Source organism: Parasteatoda tepidariorum, chromosome X2, assembly GCF_043381705.1.
Source record: "Parasteatoda tepidariorum isolate YZ-2023 chromosome X2, CAS_Ptep_4.0, whole genome shotgun sequence".
NCBI lineage: Eukaryota > Metazoa > Arthropoda > Arachnida > Araneae > Theridiidae > Parasteatoda > Parasteatoda tepidariorum.
In genome coordinates this window covers 16539682-16562929 of record NC_092215.1, presented here as the reverse complement: position 1 = coordinate 16562929, position 23248 = coordinate 16539682, and the positions used below count along the sequence as shown (strand labels likewise).

General features: G+C 26.7%; 1 protein-coding gene across 6 annotated transcripts in view; it reads left to right on the top strand.

The window, feature by feature from the left end:
• Nucleotides 1-8799: 8799 nt before the first annotated feature.
• LOC107446605 (lethal (2) giant discs 1) overlaps nucleotides 8800-23248 on the top strand; it is a 38049-nt gene continuing 23600 nt past the window's right edge. For 2 of the 6 annotated variants that reach the window (XM_071188282.1, XM_016061291.3), the window contains exons 1-6: nucleotides 8800-9018; nucleotides 12309-12447; nucleotides 15988-16097; nucleotides 18272-18496; nucleotides 20337-20436; nucleotides 22074-22190. In XM_071188282.1, coding sequence (XP_071044383.1) covers nucleotides 8956-9018; nucleotides 12309-12447; nucleotides 15988-16097; nucleotides 18272-18496; nucleotides 20337-20436; nucleotides 22074-22190 — 754 coding nt within the window. In that variant the 5' untranslated portion in view covers nucleotides 8800-8955. Of the gene's footprint in view, nucleotides 9360-12308; nucleotides 12448-15987; nucleotides 16098-18271; nucleotides 18497-20336; nucleotides 20437-22073; nucleotides 22197-23248 lie in introns of all 6 variants that reach the window. The other 4 variants (XM_016061292.3, XM_071188283.1, XM_016061289.3 and 1 more) reach the window with 4 other exon arrangements.

The following is a 23248-nucleotide window of genomic DNA, read 5'->3' as shown; positions in this document are numbered from 1 at the left end:
AAAATAAACATTTAAATAGGAAAAATGTGTAATAAGAAACTGAAGTTTTACTTTCTATCAACTAAACTTAAAAAATAAATAAGATAAACTGAAACTAATCATGATATTTTGCTTTATTATATGAAACAGCTTTAAAAGTCTAGAAATATATATTCTTTAACAAGTAATTTAAAAATAGAATGGTCAAGAAATAAATATAATAGAACGAAAAATAAATTTGTTATCACTAATATATTTTTCTCAAAGATTCCGAAAGAGGAGAGCGTCTGCTTCTGGTTGCTAATAGCAACCAGAACTGGACCTAACCGCACCGATCGTTCCTAAATTACGGTGCGAACTGAGGTCACGTGACTAGTTTGCTTTCGTGTAACCAGTGTCACCGGTGCGAATATTGGAACGCAGCCTATGACTTTCCACACGCTAATGGGGAAAGCATGTGAATGTGAAGTGTTGCCATAGGAAAAGAGTTCTGCTATACGCCACCTGTAGCCCATTTCGATCGCTCTTTCTTTTCCAAGAACTTATGTTTTCATAGACGTTTTTATTATAACACGGAAATTAAGAGGGTTTCTATTAGTCTTTATCTTTGCTTTTTCTGGAAAATACGGTTATTTGAAAACTGAAATGTTTAGCTTTAAGATTTTCTTTTAAAAATTAAGAACGCTTTTTCTTTTCCAAAAACTTATGCTTTCATAGACGTTTTTATTATATCACGGAAATTAAGAGGGTTTCTATTAATCTTTATCTTCGCTTTTTCTAGAAAATACGGTTATTTGAAATGTTTAGCTTTAAAATTTTATTTTAAAAATTAAGATCGATTTTTATTTTTTTCTGTTTTGCTTTTGAATATTATTATTTTTTTTTATAGGCGTTTTTATGATAGCGCTGCATTTTTAAAAGCATTTCTAATAGACATTATCTCTTTTAATGTTTTATGGATAATTTTTTCCCAGAAAATATTGTTTTTAGCATTTGTTTTAAGAATTAAGAAGATACCTTCTTTCTATTTCTGATTTTTTCAACTGAACGATAGCTGTTAGTCAGTTTCTTTTATCTTAAATATTTCTAATTATCTTAAACATTTCTATTAAAGTTTTCTTCCCTTTCCTCCAACAAATAATACAGCTAAGTTTTGATTATTTTCCAATAATGACTAAACTTATATCTACATAAAAAATGTTTATTGATGATTTTTTTAAAAAATAATGTTGGTATTCGGCCAGATAACTATTCGTTACAACCCTAATTATTCTATAAGTTCTGTAATATTTTTTATATTAATAAAATATTTTCACTATTCAAACATAAAATGTTACATCAATACTTTTCTTCAAGTGTTTAGTTATTCTTCATTTTAGGCAGTCAAAATTTTCCGAAATTTAAATATTTTTATATGTATAATTAGTCTGGTATTGTTTATGTTCTTTCTTTAAGCTGGCTCCAAAGAAATCAAACCCTAGGCGACAAGACTATGGTTAAGAAGTTAGTATGCATTGTAAAATCACTACAAATTTTGATTTATGTATATAAAATTTATTCAATTGTCATTGCTATCTAAAAGACAAAAAGGTACTGTTTCCTTTCTATTTATTAAAAAAAAAAAATGTACTGTTTTTATATAAAATGGTACTGACTTCTAAACTACCAGTCTTATTATGTTGAGCTTGTTTCCTTGCAATTAAGCGTTAAAGATTATACCACAAACAAAACCTCATTTTTTTAAAGTTTAAATTTCTTCCCTTTTTAAACTTCTTAGTAAATTTAATTGCTTGAGTGAAAATCAATTTATAATGACTTCATAGTAACTTCAACTTTGCTTGTTTAAAATTGGATTTCATTTTAACTAGTCCCTTATGACTTCCACAACAAATGTAGGAGATTAATAATAATTTTCAACTAGGTTTTTAAAATTACATAACAAGGATGGCAAGTAAAGATCACCTCATATGCAGTTAAAATATTATTATTTAAGTTTTCTTTCAAGTTTAAATCCGTTTATTTAAGTTAAGATCCTTAAGACAATTTAGATTCATGGGAAAATGTTAGGATTTTGCAAAAAGAATAAAATGTAACTATTGTATCTTATTCTCTCTTATTTGATATTGATTCTATCACTATACACTAGAAAAATATAAATATATAACCTTTAAAGAATTTATTTTTCAGTATAATAAATACTTTAATATAAAACAAATATTCTTTATTCCTATATAACATACAATATTAAGTTTTTTTTATCACAAAAATTTTTGGGGAAAAATGTATGTACAGCATAATTAATTTGTACTTGTCAAAAACACATAATACTTCTACCTTCTTCATTAAAACAATAAAAATCATACAATTTTCAGCAATAAATAGGGTGATTTGGCAACCATGCTTGTTTTAATTTAATGGAAGTGAAGAACAAAAGTCATTTTGTAGAAAATTTAAAAACTTTCTTTTGTTTTTTAATTGTAATACAGCAATGGATAGGAGTTCAACAGACCTGTGTTTTTTTATAAGTATGGAAACAATGCAATAAATTCTGGTAGATATAGTGCAACAAATAATGAGTGATGTTAAATGAAGATTTAACATCTAGGTATATATATATAAAAAAAAAAACGTCAAAGCATCTTAACAGAAAAAAAAGTCTAATTATTAGATATTTTTTTTTTTACTCTTTTTAGAATGAAAAGTAGCTGCTTTTATATTTGAGTGTTTTTGAATATTTGTATCAAATTATTCTCTCTAGTTAACACTGTTAAAATCATCCGATTTTCGGAAAATTATTAAAAAGAAAGTAAGAAAAACCAACTAAAGAGCACATGCTTTCATAAGTATTGCTTTATAAATGTGTAAGCAAAAATTTATGAGTATATACGACAATGAATGTTTAAAATATCTTAGACGGAAAAAAATGAATGCATTACGGATCACATAGAAAAATAATCAACATAAAAAGTTGGTAAAATTTTAAATCTTTCATTCAGGTTTCCTTCCAAGTATTTCTGCTTTCAATTACACTTTTTATTCAATTATACAATTTCTTTTCTTTGAATTCTTAGAAACAAGAAGTTTGTTCGACAATATTATTAGCTTTTAATAAAAATAAAAAAATGCCTGAAAAGTTTTTCTTGACATAAATATATATATTTTTATATTAATACTTTTTTTTAGCAAAACAAGTTTAACATTTTGCAGCTAAAATAGTTTTTTAGTATCATACAAGATTTATATTAGATAGTATAGAAGTAAAATGTTTAAGGAAATAAAAATAACAAGAGATAAATAAAGAGAAATTTTTTGAAAAACTTTTAAGCAGAGCTCCCTCAATCATTTATAACTTAAATTTACAATTAATCTAAATTATTAATAATAAGTAGACACATGATATATATACATATAATCTTTACATTTTAATTATTAAATTAGAAACTTTAAATGTAGTTTCATTTTCTCAAACAAAAAGGTAACAGCTCATTTTTTTGTGCTAGATCAAATTACCTAATTTTAAAAATATGATTGCATTGGGAATGTTGAGTCAGTTTGGAATTGCAAAATAAAACATGGTTCGAACAAAAAGGTAACAGCTCATTTTTTTTGTGCTAGATCAAATTACCTAATTTTAAAAATATGATTGCATTGGGAATGTTGAGTCAATTTGGAATTGCAAAATAAAACATGGTTCAAAAATAAAATATGAAAATTTAAAAATCATAGCTAGGGGAGTTTAAAGTTTGTAACTTATTATTAATAATTTGTGAACTCAAATTGTAACTTACAATGTGACTTTTTGTTATATAAGTAAGTTATGCAAAGAATTAAAATTACAGATAACAATATAATTTATATAATAAATTTTATTATATATGTAATATTTACAAATAAATAATTCGATATACAATATATTTACAGTCTATAATAATATTTGTACAGGTTACAAATAAAAAAAATCAATATGTGTGAAACAAAACAAAAGTAAATGGGGAAAAAATGGGAACTTTAAAAAAACAAAAATTTTTTTTGTGTGTATATGTAACATAAAAAGTTTCAATTAATCTTTTTATGTTATTCCTAATTCCTATTCTTAATTTATTATTTAAAACGAAACGCTCTTTCTCACACTTTATTTCACATCCTGTCTTTTAACTATTTTTAGTTCAAGTATGCATTAATTAACATAGCAGTTTGAGATTTTCCCCTTTAACTAATTTGTAGGAAAGACTATTTCCCTAGCCCTATTTAATAGACTAATTTTCCCTAAACTGAAACATTTTATGGACTTAGCAAGATTTTCCCTAACTTTTATTGAGGAGCACAATGATTTTGTGATACTTGAATGCTAGCTCTTCAAGATTATGTCTCAATAAATAATATTTATTTACATATGGCCAGGTGCGTGAAACCTGCTTATTTCAACCTCTCAGTGACGTTCTGATATATATACATCCCTACAAAGAATGAAATTTATTGAGTAAAAGTACTAAACAAAAATAGGAAATTTCAAAATAATAAAAAGAATAATAGACTCTTTAAAATCCACATAATTTGAAAATCAAGAGGCTTTGAGGATTTCAAACCCCTTTAGTGTACATTTTGTAACTGTTATATTTAAATGCATAAAAGGAAGATTATGTAACAATCAAAAAACATTAATAACATTTCATAATGAATAATAAAAACTGATCATTTAATGCTTTAACCCATTCTCTAGCTTGAGTATTTCTTTGTCCTTAAATGCATCTGAGAATTTGAAGAATGAGACAGTACAATTACCAAGGGTCAGTCTAGTTTTTTCTGAAAGGTACCTATTTTGTGAAAATTTTTGACATTATATGTGAAAATTAAAAATTATATTAAAAAATCAACACCAAAATGTGGTAAAAATATGGATTTATTGTTTTTTATGGGATACAAAAATAAAATTTTAAGAAAAAGTACTTTGTGAAACTACGGTTTTTCCTTAAGTTGAATTTGTGAAGGTACCGCTAAACGGTAGTAAATTTGGCCTGGACAGACCCCTGATTACAAATATGCTACCATATTTATAACAGTAAAGTTTGGTGGTAGTAAACTTTGAAAATGAGTTAAAGGAAATTTTGTATTGTTTTTTAACTGTGGAAATTAGTTTTTTAGCATTTATAATGCTTTTTGAAGCTTTTACTGACAGTTTTTAGTTCACATTCTAAAGTCATTGGATTTTAGTGAGTCTACAGTACATAAATGTAGTCCCAATAGAAACAACAATCTATAATCTTTTCAGAAATAGTAGAATTTTTTAGGTAAACACCCAGGTGACATTAAACATAGATTGGAAACTATAGTTTAAAAAATTATTTGATTCACAATATAGCTGTGAATTGAATTGCAGCATATAAATAGTTTGCAATTTTTTTCCTTTTCATAAAAAGTTGTAATACCATAACATTTAAAAACTTGTTTAAAAACATATTAAGATATTTAAATAGCTATTTTACAAAAATTTTCTATAATATAGCAAGGCAAAAGAAAATTGAATTTAGGTTAAAATAAGTAGTTTTTATTCATAGCCACTTAATTTTTTTTAAAAAAAGAAATTTTATTATTTTTAGTTGTGATAGAATCGTTACCAGTCTAGTTACCAAATAAAGTAAATACAACTAGTGTAAAACCAAATTATGTTTAAAAAAAAGAGGAAAAAAAATAACATGCTTTATATTTTATTTACTATGTTTCTCATATCAGAACTTAGGCTTGCCATTGTTGTAGTTTCTGTTTTGTCTTAAAGAATAAATCATGATTTCTTTAAAATAATGTATTTTTAAACCTGAAGTTAATGCGGCAAATTATCTTTCTTTAAATCATGGTGCTGTGGTATATGAAGATCTTTAATTTTATCATTTTCGTTGAATTTATTTTTCAAAAAAGCAACACAATCTTTTGTTCTAAGAAATATAGCTCTAAGGAATGGAACAACTATACTGCACATAATAATTTAAGAACTCTTCCAGTTCTATTAAAAAGAATCTTTGTGCTGCTTTAAATGAACAAGTTCTGCATATTTAGATGTAATATTTCCTTTGCCTATCACATTATCTAAGCAACTTCGGTACACAACATTGAATTTTTAATTTATTTTTGTTACTATATAGCCAGAGATGTTATTCAGCAACACTTGGAAGGGTTGTTGCTCCTTTTTTTAAATCGAGGGAAGAACTTACTTTGGGAACAAACGTTACGAACATATACAACAGACAATAGTTTCTCGGACAAGGATGTAATGTACTCTTTTAATTCCAAGTAATCAAAATTTTTAATCTTTTTGACCATAGGTCTACCTAAAATATGAATGGGTGGTCCTGTCTATCTTTCTTCATTGATAAAAAATTTAAAATATTTTACCTGTTCTAAGCAATAACATCAATAGAAATAGAAAGATTTCCTCAGTGTGATTTACATTAGAATAATCACCAAGCCTTTGGCAAATTCTAGGTAGCGTCCCATGAGTAACTAAAAATTATATCTCAAAGGAAATAACTCGCAGCCACGCTCGGGCTAACCTCTACATGTTTTTTTTTTCTTTAAATATGTAAGCTGAAAATCTAGGGATATTTCCGTAACGTGATCTGACACGACAATCACAATCGCCAACCTTCTGAGTTGGTCTCTTTCTGTGATACATTGTTTTTTTTTTTTTTTTTTTTTAAATTTCTCGCAGGCCGTTGCCGAGACTTGGCGATTATTCTGTACAGATCACGATATGAAAATATTTCCAAAAATCCATTTCGCACCTTGGCAATTGTAGTTTGCGCAGCAGATCACGATAGGTAAATACAGTGCCCGCCGTTTATTGAAATCACTTTCGTTTTATGCTCTTTTGATTTTATTAAGCGGCTGATTTTATTAAGAGGCGATTCAACATTTGAAAAAAAAATTTTTTTTTTTTTACAATCTATTCTAAATGCACACTTTTAAATTCGAAATAATGACCACATTAATGCTTTATTTTAACTAATTTAATTATTTTAATAAAGTAAAACCCAACATAAGATTAAATTTACAAAAGTTTTGCAAAAAACCGATCAATGGTTGCTTGAGTTGCAGTATTTAAAATTAACTTTTCAACATCATTTGAGAGTTTATAGAAGTTTTTATAGTTTCCGATATTCCTCCTCTTTGTTTTAAGGCTTGCCGCAATACATTAAGTGCTTTTCTGACTTCCATTGAAGATGGCACTGATGAGTTCATTTCATCTTCTGAGTCTGATTCCTCCATTTCTTGATGGGAAATAACTTTGCAATTTTTGATGTCCATAACAATTTCAGAATCAGATTTTTCTCCTGAGTTTGCTGGTTATCGTCAATAGCTACGTAATGTGAAAAATTCTCGTCCATTTCATTTTCTTCCTTGCTGATCATTTCTTCGAAACAGTTATGAGCCCCATATCTATCTCCATTGAAGCTTCACGTTGACTACATTTAGGAAGCTTATCATAGTTTTGCAACACTTCGAATTTATCTTTAAGACTCAAATCCTTCCTTTTCGGCATGCTGATAAAATTTAGCACCAAACGAACTTAAAAATGATATGTGCTCTAACTATAATTTACTCAAATGGCCTCGCCTAAATAATATGGAACATGCGCACAGACAGTTTTTGGAAATCTATTCATGTTCTCTGTTAAGATAGATAACAAAAGAAACTTCTCTCCCTTCTATGGTTCATTCAATAAAAAGTAAGATAAGAATTCGACCCCCTGTTGAGTGAGATAGGTTTCTCCAAACTTCATTCAAGTCAAGGAATTAACATTGATAAATTGATTTCTATGAACTCGCCGCTTACCACCCACATTTTTCCTTAACTCTTACACTATGTATATCGCAGGAAAGTGCTAACCACACCTGTTTCACAGGTTTGTGAGTAACTGTTGCTTCTTCTAAAAAAATCTTTAAACTTCGAAAAAATAAAATTTTATAAATAAGAACAAAAAAAGCTGAAATATTGCACCTTTGATTTATTATGTAGTCAAAATTTTGATTTTAAAAAGCGGCGGCATTGATTTTATTAAAGGATGTTTTTAACATGTATTAATATTGTAACGATTCGGTTCTTGCCGATTTGATTTTATAAAGCGGCTGATTTTATTATCCGGTGATTTTATTAGCGGCGGGCACTGTATGACCAAACAAATAGTGATTTAAATAATTTTCTCGATACTGTTTGTTGATTCATTATCAACGGAAAATGTTTGTTTATAAAGCTCAAAAATATTTGACACTATTTTCGGAGTGATTTTCTTGGATTTAAAAACAATTGAAACAAATATTCGGTCCTACAATGGAATGAACGGTTCAGTTCAAACATTCTAATGAGCGTTAAAACAGTATTGTTTATGAAATAAAAAGCGGCATTTGGCAGTAATATTAATTTTCAATTCTCTGAAAAATATAAAGAAACAGCGGTAACACTATAAATTGATTATCATTTGCTTTTCCAAATGAAAAAAAAAACAGAAAAAGCAAGTAGATTTATAATCACATTAGATCCAGATAAAGCATTATTTGTTATTATATTCAGGAATGAATGCAGATAAACGGCAGTTTTTGGTTTGTTTACAAAAAAAGCTTCCCACTGCCTCTTTCTGTTATCTTGTGAGTAATGTTTGTTTAACTCAGCATATATTAAATTCAATGAATTATTTGTAAGTTAACTATATGAATCTATAGTTTATATCATTGTGAGACTAATTTCAAAGTGAAAACAACTTCAATAATGAAATATAGCTTAAGTATTCGTAATTACTCAAAAAAATATTTCATGAAATTCTCACAGGTTCAGCCGGGGAGAAACTGTCCGTCGGAAGTAATCGTTTTCGTCTGGACCTTGTCATTTTGAAGTTAATTTTGTTTGTGATTACAAATCGGAAAGAAATTTTGAGTTCAATTTTATTTTTTTTGTAGAAAAAGCCTTGCAAATCTTTATTTATCTACAATGGCGAGTAAAGCTAAACCTCGACCAAAAAGAAAGAAGCCTGCTCCAAATCCAATGGCTGATGTCTGTTATCATTTCTAATTTCTATAATTTTCAGTTTCATTTCTAATTTTTTAAATTTCATATGATTTAAATGATGGAGCTGCTAAAACTTATCAAGTATCTTCATTGATGTAATGCTTCGAAACTCCTTTAAAGCGTGACTCCTTGATAAGAAGAAAAAAAAAATTATGATATTCATAAACAAATATAGCTTAAATAAATGCGTAGACATTTCCGGATTGTGATATTACGCTTCAATTACAATCGCCAAGGTGCCAGATGGATTTTAAACTTGCAATTTAACAAGAAAAAGAAAGGAGAGAGAGAAAAAAGTCATGACAAAAAAATCAAAACCCTTTCAAGTTGGCCCCTTCTATGATTTTTATTATTATTGTTGTTTTAGTTTTTTGTGATACGGAAATCTTTCCTTTAAAATTTGTGGGAAGATTTCCTTATTGTGATCTGCGGCAGAACAATCGCCAAGTCTTTTTTTTCTCTCGTTTCGTGTAAAAAGATTACTGCCGCAAAAATCATGCACTCAGTTTCAGAAAATGCAAAACTCATGCATTTTTTAAAAATAGTCAAGGATTCGAGATAGATGATCGTGACTGGAGCGTGTCCTAAATTGATTATTCCAAAGCACGATACGAAATTCGTAGATCATAAGTATTTATTGTATTGAAGCGTAGTATTCAAAGTAGATCATAATATTGAAGCGGCAAAAACATGTTTGCTGTAATTTTAAATTGTCTTATTATAACTTTTGAACTTCAAGTTTATTTGAACTGCAACTTTCATTCTTATGTTTAGGAATTGCGCTTGTTATTGTTTTAATTTTGTTTTTTTGCTATACACATAAATATTTTATGCCAAATTTAAGTAAAACACATTATATATAAATGTAAATAGTATTTATTGAATTTGTTTATGCAGTAGAGAACCAATTATCCGGGATGCTTGGGACCATCGCTATCCCGTATGTTTGAATTTCCCGGTTTTCTGGATTGACCAAAAAGTGTCGTTAATCGATATTTTATCAAACCCGAATTGTTAGGAAAAAGTGTAACACATTTTAAAGTAAGAGAAAAAAGAAAAGCACTCCTAAATTAAAGGAAAAAAAATATGGTAGAAAAATAACATCTAAAAGAATAAAAAAATTTGCAAGTTTAGACAAGAAAAAGAAGTTTAAAATATAAAAAATTCTCATACTTATTTTTTAAAAATAATTACAATTCATAAATTAACTAATATAAACAAAACCATTTGTTAAATAACACAATATATTTCATACCTAATTATAAGGGGGGAGACGATAAAATAAAAGGAAAACTTATTAATCTAAATAAAAACAACACTTGAAAATTATCGAAACGATAGTTAAGAAAGGCACTAGCATAAATATTAAAACCCGGAACAAGGCAAGATCAATGGAATTAAAAAAAAACCTAATCATGAAATTTATGAATAAAAAGAATAAATTTTTTGAGTGGGAAATTTATTGTGAGAGATTTTTTGAGTGCGAAATTTATGAATTTATTGTTAAGAAAGGCACTAGCATAAATATTAAAACCCAGAACAAGGCAAGATCAATGGAATTAAAAAAAAAACCTAATGATGAAATTTATGAATAAAAAGAATAAATTTTTTGAGTGCGAAATTTATTGTGAAAAGAAAAAAAATGTCAAACGTAGTGAGATCAGAAAAACAAAACTGCAATCTGCTTCATGAAATAATTGTATGTTTAAATTAATAAACAATTCTTTTATTTTTTTTACAAAAACACGATTTTTAAATAAAGCAGATGTGATTCTACATCAAGAAAAACTTGCAAATGATACCGCACTTCCAAAGAATCGGAATTTATTCGAAGGAAAAAGATTTTGTTTTTATTAAGCAATGTCAAATAGATAAATATATTTTTCTCTTTCATCTTCAGTTCACTGATATGCAAGTGCAATGCATTTTCCCCACCCCCTCGTAAATCAAAGAGAAAATGAAATCGGCATGCCACTCCTTTGAGTTTGATTGGCGGCCTAAAGGAGAAAATAAAACATTCATCCCTTTCTTGCCTCCTCTTGATCTAAAGATCTTCAAGGTCACGGAAGAAATGACGTTTCTCTGGGTAAGCGGGGAAAAAAATTCTCCCCTTCCTCACATTTTCCTCTACTGAACTTCAAGGATGAGTGCGATTTCAGCTTTTTTTCATAATAATTTCATTTTCTGGTTTAAAATGGCAGGAAAACCGAGCAAAATTTTTCCCAGTTTTCTGGTTTCCTGGTTATCTGGATACCGGATAAATGTTTCTCTACTATACATCAAGCTATTCATTTTGCTATAGTATGGTATGAAAAAAATAGTGTGAAATCCTAAACTGTTGAAAATGTTATCAACAAATTCTCGCAAATCGAGTGCATAAAAAAGTAATTTCCTGGACAAAATGATGTATCATTAAAGTATGAAAACCTTGTGAAAATCCATGGCAGTAACGAAAATACGATGGTAAAACCATGTCGTAAATCATCAATAAGTCAGTTCGTAAATAAGTAATTCTTCAAATGTATGATTCAAAATTTCCTTCGTATAATGAAGTATATTATTAAAATATAGATGTTTTAATTAAAAAAATCATTTCAATGCTGTTCCTTGTTTTAGATTATATTTTGTTGCTAAATGAGAATAATTTACTTTTGGAATTTTTTGAGGCTTCTTTTTTAATGCTATTTTTAACTGATTATCTACCTTGCTAATTTTTCACATCCAAATGAATAAAACCGAAAGGAAATATTCATGATAGAGAAAGTTCACATTATCATTTGCTCACTTTTATTTATTTTTAATGCATATATATTTTATCATACTAAACATTCTGTAGTTTTTTAAATGTCTTTCAACCTATAAGAAAATGTTGTTGAATGAAATTGAAGTTAATTATTCTTTTTTAACTGATTAAGAATATTTTTATGTTTCTTTACCTTAAAAACCTATTATCTGGAATAATCTATTTTCTGGACTTGCCGAAGTCCTGACGATCGTGATATAGGACTTTTCACTGTATCTACTTTAAAAAAAACTACAACTGCAGAAAGCTGCTAACGCAATTTTTAACTAAACGCAATTTTTTATTAAAATCTCTCCTTTATAAATTACCTAAGAAAAGTTTTTTTTTTTAAATATGAATTGCATTTTTAATACCCAAAATTTTGTGTTTTCCCGAATATCGCTTGATTTACGTCATTAGTAACTGGCATCTTATTACATTATATAGAAATTTACATTAATTGAGTACAATAATTTAACTTTTGATCTTTCAGCTTGGTCTTTTTGATATTCCAAATCTGGATCTAGAGGCTGATGATGACGATAGTGATGTTGATGAAGGTAGTCTTGAAAGTGAGCTTGCAGCCTTGATGTCTGGTCAAGAGATAGGAAGACCAAAACGAGTGCCTAAAGGTAAATGAATAAGAATCCCATATCCAAAATTTTTTTAAAAATGTTTATTGCTTATTTTTAAAATGCTGCTTTATTTTCAGCAATATTTGAACCTGACTTAGGCATTGTTTACTAATTAAATAATTTCATGTGGGTCCAGAACATTCAACTAAAACAGAGCTTCATCACTTCAAAATTTTTGTCTCTCTCATTTTGATTTAATATCTATCCCATTAATTACTATATTATTTTCGTGTGAACCATTAATTGTATAAAATATTTTAGGCTTTTTATTGCTGCCTTTTTTATTGGATTTGGTGTTGAAATTTTCAGCACTCTTGAGTTATTTTATGAAGGATAAAAAAGCAATAATTATTAGAAGCTAGATTTTAAAATAAGTATGAATTTAGAAAACCCTAACTTTTTTAATGATTAGCAAAAATAAAAGGAAATGCTATGTGATAAAAATTTGTCATTAGAAAGATATCATTAGTCTTTTAACCATTTGATTTTAAAATATTTAAATTGTCAATTTAATAATCTCGAATATGTTAAACAGGCATGCATAATGTACACAAATGCCCAATTACTATTTGGGGAAAATTAGTCGCATACTGCGGGAAATGTTTTTAGTATTACTCATTATTTAAAAAAAAGCACAGTCAAAATGTTTTTATTTTACTCCACAGTCAATATTTTTTGCCATCCTAGAAAATTTTCTCAATTACATACTCATTTATGATTAAAAAACATGTTGAAATTTGTAACTTCTTTCCATTAGTTAATCTAGCAGAGATTGATAACAAGTGTTTTTTTTCTTTCTGCGTCGCACAGCCGTATTTTCCTTATGAATATGACATTGCATTGCACTTTCGGGCATTGAGAATTGAAGGGGCAGCAATTTATTTTTCTTCCAAGTGTAGAGCATTCTTTTCAGCACACAGTTGGCACACTCGCCATTGCGTATCAATTTCGAGTGACGTCACAGGATTTTAAACATGATAAAAATTTCAGTTAGTTTTGTTAAATTGTGATGTAGGTAGAACACGTGTATTCCATATCGCAAGAACATGGTTTTTGATGCATTTTCAACTAGAATTAGTGTTTCTTTAAGAACATTTTAAATAATTAACTATTATCCGAGCTTAATGCGGAAAGTGAAATTCCACTTTTGCCATGAAAAAATTATTGAATGCGCAAATGTGGATGTTTACAACAAAAAAATCCAAATTAGAATACAACAAACAAAAGACTGGCTAATCAAACATCAATCTATGCTTTTATGCCTAGAAGAAAGTTTACAGAAGACAAAACGGAAAATATAAAACCTGTTTCTGATAATTCGGAAACTATTTTAGAAAATTCAGATTCAACAAAAGAAAATTTGGAATCAATTGAAAATTAAAATTCTACCAAAGAAAACTTAGATACAACTGAAACTTAAATACTACCAAAGATAATTTGAATACAACTGAAAATTTAAATATAACCAAAGAAAATTTGGATATAAAAGAAAATTTAAATACAAGAACAGAAAATTTTAAAATGGATTAAAAAAATTCAGAAGCTATTCTAGAACTCTCTAAATTTTTTATTGAAAATTCAGTAACGGAAATGAAGAAATTAATTTCATTCTGGAGCATGTAAAATTGCTTGAGAAGAAATTAGAAAATATTCAGTTTCAGACTGTTACAGAGCAAAGTTCCAATTTATAAAAACACTAAGGAAAATGAACTCTAGATTTGTCATATATTTTTCAATCTTGTAGATCTATTTCTGACGTAAGTTTTTTTTGTTGATGAATTTTGGTTCAATGAAAGTGACTGCACCATGATATGTCTCATATTTGTTTCTGATGGCTCTCTTCATTCTGAGAAAAAAGGTTTTAACTGTCAACCATCAATATTTACTTATAATGTAGGAAATGGTACGGATTTTCCAATAGGCTGTAATTTTCCTCCGAAGATTGGAAACTTATAGAGGCACCTTTAAGATCATTTATTAAATAATTTACGTTAGAAATCTGTAGAATTATTTCAAGAAACGGAAAGAAAATTATTAACGCATTTAATTTATTATTTCATAATTCATTTAACTCTTTATTTGTTATATATATATTAACTTTATTTATGGTTTTGTCATGTTAGAGTTGCATAAAAATTAAAACACTTACTAAAAAAATCGGTATTTTTCAAACAAATTTTGCTAAAATTAGGTGGTAACAAAAAAGTTAAAACTAAGTTTTTTTTTATTGAAATTTGGGTTCGCAGAAAGTTTTTCATTTTCATCTAAGTATGCTGTTATATGATGAATATGGAGACTATATAATAATTAACTACTGACAAAAATGTTGGCTGCAATATTCACTGAATTTTCACTTTAAAATCATCAAAACTATTTTTAATCATTTGATTAAAAAATGTATTGAACTAAATTACAGATTGTAATAAAAATTTAATAGGGTCATTCCCTAATTTACATTTGTAATATAAATTTATTTAGGTCATCTTTGTTCACTTATTTTCTACACATCTAGCAATTCAGTATACATTTATAAATAATTCTTATTTAATTCTGAAAAGTTCACCTGATAACTTTTTTTTTTTAAAAATAAGGCTAACAGTAATTTTAAGAGAAAAGTAATGCTTTTACATAATTGAATAAAGTAATTCTTTGTTTAAAGAATAAAATTATCAACTCCACATTGAATATATTTTTGAACTATTTATAGCTATTAGATATATAGAATATATTTTAAGCTATTTACAACTGCATTTTCATATGCATTCTGCTCTTATCTCTAGCAGAATTGCTCTTGTTGTGAAAGTAGTAAAAACTAAATCTTTTGAACATTAAATTTTCAAACTTAATTTTAAATAAATTTGCTAGTTATTATTTACTTATGACCTAAAATTTATTGCAAAAGTTTGATTTACTGAAAGTAGTCATAAGATATAAGCTGGGCTGCGTTGAGCTAAATTAAGGCTTAATGCGGATATTTTAGCGAGTTTTATTATATACAAACCACGTTTTTTTTTAAAAATCTCAAACAAATTTGCAAGAAAGAATGAATAGCTTGTTTCTAATTTTTATTTTATTTAGAATTTTATGTAGTTTTCAATATCATATTTTTTATTACATGTCATATGCATGTTTATTACATTTTTTGCAAGCGTTTCATGTTTTTTACATTTTTTAAAGTGAATTAGTTTTTTTTTTTACATAAAATTACCCTATTTAAGATATGAAGATCCTATTGTACGACAGTGATAGGCCATTAAGTGAATAATTAAAAAAAATAAAGTGATAAAAAATTCTTATATATGTAGAAAATAATTTTACGCTACAACAATCATAACAATATTATAAAATCATTTAAAAAAAAAAATTATTTTGTTTCATTTTCTGTTTAATACATAGTTCTGAAATTCTTTATTTATTAAATGTTTATCCTATTACCAATTTTCTGCATTTATTTTCTTTAGGTCAATAGGCTACTTTTGAAGCATTTTCAAAGTATTCTAATTTTACTTTTAAGTTGTGAATCTTATTATTTTCTAGCACCTCCCCCAGCATTAGATATTGAAAGACTTGCAGCAGATTGCTTAAAAGATGATGAAGACGAGGATGACGAAGACGATGAGGATCTTTTGGCAAATGAAGACTTATTGGTAATAATTTTTCTCTTATTGTTTATTTATAATAGTGAATTTCAGCAATGAAAAAGTTTGTAAAGATTATTTATTAAATTACAGTTCTTATTTGTTCAAATTTTAGTTCAATGTTCAAATTTAAGTTAGTAGAAGCTAACTTAAACAGACATGGCATTTTTCTTCTAATTAATAGAGCTCCGTTAATATCAAGATGGCAAATCAAATGACAAATTTTCTGAAATTTTTTTTACTGTGTTTCACAAATCTAAAATTTAAATTTCGACATTTTTTTCAAAATTTTAATATGGAGAAGATTTTGCCTTCTTTACCAACAAGCCCTTTTTTCTGCTAGAATTTTCATTTACGGGCTATTGCAAGTTTTTTTTTATTCAGAATTGTATGGTAGGAACTTAATTTCAAGAAAATGAGACTCAAAGAAAACATTTCAAAATTGTAGTCTTTATCCAGGATTGCTCACTTGCAAAAAAAATGTGTTAAATTTATAATATGAAAAGTAATTCCACAAACATTTGGAAAATCATCCACTCATAAGTAGTGCTCTTTTTATTATTTTTGAAACTTGTATTTTAATAAAATATGTGATGCGGCAAATTTTTGATTGAAATAAGACAGAGATTTCTACATGAATGGTAATTTTGTTATTAATTAAATTTTTTATGGAATCAATGCTGTATATTTGTTTCCACTTTTTTTATTTGATCCCAAAAAGATGATTTTTTAACCAAAAATATACTATTGCATTAGTCGTTGTATATAGCCCTCTAATCATTGCTAAATGTATAAAATCTATGTCACAGAATTTTAGAAACCACTTTTCTCTATGAACCACACTAACTTTGTAGGTCTGAACAATGAAAATTGTAATTAAAAAATTTCTGACACTATTAACTTTTTACATTATTTGATAATTTGCTAAGAAGTTACAATTTAAAAAGCTAAGCAAACCAAAGTTGAAATTTTTTTTGTCATTAGTTTGAATGTTTTATAAATTTGCAATTTTTTTCAATTAAATAATAATCACCTATTTACATATTTGTGTAGTATTTGTATATAAAAATTTATTTGAAGCATTTTAAGATTGATATGTTCAGGACTAAAATTGCTATCTTTCATGGGTAAAGCAGTGTTCTCAATGGCTTTTAAATAACCTTTACAATTTGGCTAATCTGTGACAAAAAACATTAGCCAAAGAGAGAGAAAAAGTTTTTAGCAAATTCAATTCACTCCCATCATACCAAGTTACTGATTTAAATTCAACTTTCGATCATGCAAACTATTAAAGAATTTCTGAAAAAAATCAAATTACAAGTATAGATACTAAAAAGCAATATATTTTAAAGTATTCTTAAAAGTATTCTCAAGCTTTTTTTTTTTGAAGTCTACATTTCAATTTCAACTATACCGATGTTGCTTAACAAGGTAACTTCAAAAATATCTCTATTACTTTCTGCATGAGCATATATCTCCCGGAGAGTGAGAGGTTATCCCCTCCAACAATTTACAACGTTTCAATGATTTTGCAAAATATTACTTGTAAAATCATGTTACGTAGGTTTTGAAATCAGTTAAAAATAATAAAGGTTTATCATTGAATTCATTTTTCATTAAATAATCTGTACAATGCAAAACTCTATTACATGCAGAGCTTCATATTTCAAGGTGCGCATTATAAAGATCTTCTACTATAATACTAAAAAAAAACTTTCAGAAAAGCAGAGTAAAAGGCTTATATATGTTTTCTATGTTTCTATAAATTTCTTTATCTCTTACATACTATAGTTTTATTCATACCAGATAGCTTTATAATAATTAATAAATGATTATAAAAAAGGAAGAAAAAACTAGAAAAAATATTGTGATGAGCGAAAACTTTGTAACTATAAATTGGCCTTATCCTTTTACTGAAAACTTTGAGCACAAAAATGCTTTTCTCACTAAATGTTAAATAACTTTAAGTTGAAAACACAAATAGGAAAACAAATCTCAATTAAACAACCGTTAGCTTAACTCGACAGTTAAGTAATTTTTTTGGAATTGTGCGTTGGAACTATTATTCATAAATTCATGAACAATCTCCCTGTGTTTTACTTAACTCTTCTTTAAAATGTTCAGCAAATGTTAAGGCTTCTATCTTTTCTACTCTATGATTGTTTCATTTTTTTTTTTCGCAGAAAGAGCTACAGAAGCTTTCACCTGATGAAGAAGAATGTGCTGATATGCCTGAAGAACCACCTATAAGTCATGATGAAAAAAGAACTTCTATTTCCAAAGAAACTTCTGGAAACGCTATTTTACAAGAACTACAAGACAGATTAAAGTTATATAATGATGCTATTCAAGCTGCTAAAGAAATGGGTGATAACTCAAAAGTTCGGCGCTATGGGAGGGCTGTTAAAGTAAAATTTAATTTCTTATTTTATTTTATTTTTCATGCAATCTTTCTCATCTAGTTATTATTGTTCAAGTAATTTTACTATGTAAGAAAATCCCAAAAATTATAGGTTTAAAGTTAGAAACTTTTTTTTATCACCAAATACTGATGCACAAATTATTGTAAGAACTAAGTCTTGAGTCTCAAATTAGTTAAGATATATTGCTTTTAACGAGATTATTTTTATTTTTTAAAAATAATATTTTTGTAAAGATATCCATTTTTCTTTTATTTTAAAAAAAAAATGTCACTTTTTAAGCTTCTGTAAAAGACCTTTACTGGTTTCAGCGACTACTTTTCTCATTGCTTATGTCAGATTTCAAATTATGAAAAGTCAAGAAGTTTTAAAAAATAGGCAGTTTAATTCTTTTTCATTATTCTAGCTTTGAGAGAGAGTCCTCCTAGAAAAAATTGCAAAATGCTGGAGGTATAAAGAAAGCTAAAAAATTAAAAGTTCACATAAGTATTAAAATATATCTTTATTAGTATACAATTTCATTATTCTTTCTTAATTAGTTTTTTTTATGCCTGTTACAAAAGTCTGCAGTATTATACTGCGGAACTGAGAGTATTAAAAAAAACTAATGCATATTAAATTTGATTAAAAGAAATTAAAAAGTAATGCACATTTTTAAAAATTATTTATCTTACTTGGTGCCAAAAAAAAATGATGCAAGTACTTCAATCACAACTGTGTCATGAGAGTAATGCATATTATAGAGATATTATTTTATTAATTATTGAAAATAATTTTTTTAATGGAAAGAAACTTTTTAGATTAACCTTTTTGAAAACAGTTCAGAAGAGAAAGAGCTAAGAAAAGAATTAATATTTCTTATTGCTAAACAATTATTTTAGAAATAAAGCAATAATCAAATTATCTTTAAAAGAAAATGAGGAATTTATTTAAGGAATTAGATTTGTTTACATATGTTTTTTCTTCTATTTATTAGTTTATTTTGGAAACTAAAAAGCAGCTTTTCTATAAAAGTTGATAATTCCTAGTTAATTCATTTTTTAAGGCCTGCTATAAAAATCTTTTTTGTACACAAGCTTTCTAATTAGTCCGATTCCAGGTACGCAGGCTTCTACTATATTCTTATATATATATATATATATATNTTTTTTTTTTTTTTTTTTTTTTAAAATTTATAGTGAATTGTATTTTGGAACTAATAAAAAAAAGTCTGATTTGAATGTCTTAAAAATTTAAAAAGTTTCAATCAATTTTCTAAGTAGTTTTTGTACTTCTAAAAAGAAAGCTCAAAATGTTGAAGAGTTTTTCACAAATTTTATATATATTTAACTTATTAACAGCAGTTTATTTTTAGAATAATTCACTCTTAATCAAAAACAACCAAAAATATTAATTAAAATTTTTCACCAGAAATAAATTTATGTTTGTTTACATTGTAGATCTGTTGTTCCGAATAATTTATTTTCCAGACTTGCTAAATTCGTGACGATTTTGGAAACTGAACTTTCCACTGTATTTAAAGTCTCTTACATTTTTTTCATTTAGAGAATTTGATAATTCGTTTTAATGCTTACTCTCTTCCTAAGAAAATCATATTTTTAGCAATTAAATTAATGTTACATAAAACTATTACAAGTCATTGAAAACTTTTTTTTAAGATTAAGTGCATTTGAGTTCAGGTACTCTAGCTATCAGATTTTGATTTATAGAATGTAAATTGAGACTGGTTGTAAATGTAAAGTAGGATTTATGTTATTTATAGATTTTTTAAATTTACATATTTTTATTAGACTAAATTGCTTGAAATATTTATTATCTAAATTTTCAGACTTTAGAGAGCATGATCAAAGTGGCTAAAGGAGGCGGTGTTGTCAATCAAGAAGATGTTCCACCTGTTGTTAGCATTCCAAAAGCGTCAGCTGCAAAACGTAAGTGACAAACTTTTCACCTTTAAAATGGTCATTTAAATAGTTGCTATTTGAAAAAGACTGCAGTAGATGCAAATAAATAATTGAAAAACCAACTATTTTACCTAATTCTTTGTTTATAACCGGTATTTGCTGTGGTGTATACCAGGAAGTTTTGGATTTAGCCACTCTTCTTAAGAGAAAGTGCAAAATAGTAGTAGTTACTCAAAACTACTTAGAAAAATATTTTAATCATTTAAGTTTTGTGTTCATTTAGTTTATTTTCTGAAGAATCATGAAGTGGTGGGCATAAATAACAAACTCTAGAGACTTTTTCTGGAACACTCAGCTTAAAGGCATTTTTATTTTATTTTAATGAAGTATAAAAGTGCTCATTTGTTATCTTTTATTTTATTTAATTATTAATTAGTTTTAACTGAAATTGTTTTATTATCAGTTTTGCAATTTATTTGCTATCGTTTTTATTCACATTTTATTATTTTATTCATTTACTCATACCCTGAATTAAAGAAATTGTTTCTTTCTGAATTCCTAATTTTAAAATTGAGAGCAAATTGAAAAATAATATTACAAATAAATTCTGACCAAAATCCTTGGATATTAAGGGTATTTAATATAAATTTACTTCTTTGAAGATAATCAAATGTTTGTATTAAATATATTCATTCATTTATGATTGTATATTTATGTTATATTTAGACTGTATTTTTATTTTGTATTTATAAAATTGATTAAGTATTTAAAATTGCAAATTGAATCTTCAAAAACTCCAATAGTTTTCTTTTCATTAAAATATTAAATGTTTATGTAAAATTTAGTTTTATAAAAATTGTTTAAACTAAATTTCATTCTAAATAGGTGAGAAATATTTAATCATATAAACTATTTTAGCTGTATTAGCTATTTAAGATGACTTTATATAAGCTATTTAAGGGGAAATAATTTTTCAGCAAATTGAGTTCTCTAAATTGATTAGATTTGTTTTAGAAGTAATTTGTTTAGTCATTTTGTCAAAAAACTTTCTAATATTCTCTAATATTTCTAATATATAACTTTCTAATTTATAATTTCCTTCTTTTTTAAAAATATATATCAACAAAATTTAACAGAGATAATGATTATTTGTAGTCTAGTTTAATAATTTAATATGAATATTTTATATCAACTTATACCTGAAACAATTAAAATAAATATAAAAAAGAATTTTTTTTTACGAAAGTCCATTAAATAATATCAACTTAAGATACTTTACTTTTTTTTATATCTAATCATATGATATATCTAATCTGTTTGTATTCTTGATCAAGCTGTTTAACTAAGGAGCAATTTATAATTAAGAAATTACAGCAAACATTGAAAAGTTCTGAAGCACTTAATTGCTTAGCTCAGATACTTTAGCAAGCAGGGAAGAGTAGCTATTTTAGCAACAATAATCGAACATAAAGTGCAAAACCCAAGATAATTTGCAGATGTTCGTCATTTATGCTGCATTTTATACTGGTCTTTACTTTGGTTTATCTATACATTTTTTTAAAAATTTTAGATTGAATAAACCAAATATTATTCTCTTATTTTATTTATGAAGGAAATTTTATGTTTTTCATGTTTTTTATCAATTATAACTTTTTTTAACTTAGGACCTGAGAATCAGTCTACAATAGAAATGCCAAAAACTGTGAATGATGCTGCTGAACCTAAGCCAAATACCGAAGCAAAACCTCTGCCTGAGCCATTATCTGAAATGGATACTAGTGGTAAAGGTTGCAGATTTTATTCTTTCCTATATACATACATAGAGGGCATTCATGGAATCCCTTTACAAACAATATTTACACTAAAATCATGACTGTGGATTTCAACTAACTGGAAAGCTCTAATCAGAATCAGATTTTTTTCTTTTTTTTTTACAAAAATAGATTGGAACTTTCAAAAATCTACTAATCAATCATCAGTAATTGTTTCCTCTTTTTAAATTTCACTGAAATATCAACACACATATAGTACCAAAAGAACTCTCCCTCTCAATTACCACTTAACCAAGTTTACACAAATTCAGTCACACAGCTGTGTCGGGATCTCATTTCATCTGCTGTATCAAATTTTTACTGCCTCTATAAGAGGAAGGGGAATGAATAGGAGATAAGAGCGTTCAGATTTTCAGGATCTAGGACTCAATCATAATGGCTTAAGGGGGTGATCTCAAATATGCAAATTAATAAGTGCAGACAATATTTAAAGTTACAAAATCAGACATAAAAACCTACTTTCTCTGAGTAAAAAAATTTTTTTTTGGACAAATTTGGACTTCTGATCCTCAAAGCAATCTGGGAAATATTGTCAAAATAGTTTGGTTAGGAGAGCATTTGAAAGTTAGGACTCGTTAAAGTTAATTTTACTTTTTTGTCTATTTTGTTATATCTCAAGAATTTTTTAAGCGAATTAAAAAATGTTTGTTCAATTAAAACATTTTTCACTCAATTATAGAATTTGTTTATCCAAGGATAATTCCTCGCAAAAAATAACTTTAAGTAAATATTTATTAATTTTTATTATTTTAATTAAGGATGGTCGAAAAATGTTTGAATTGTAAGGTATACAATTTTCTGCATCATTTTAAAGATTGTAATTTTTCATAGTAAAGTAGGAAATTTGAGAGAAATCGAATTTTAAAAATATGTCTTTTTCAAAATTCTATTTCTCATGAACTATTCGACCAATTTTGCTCACTTTTTGTATTTTGCCATGTAAAATTATGTTCTTAGTAAATTTGTAACTTGTAACTATTATTTTGATTATTATATGCAATAATTGC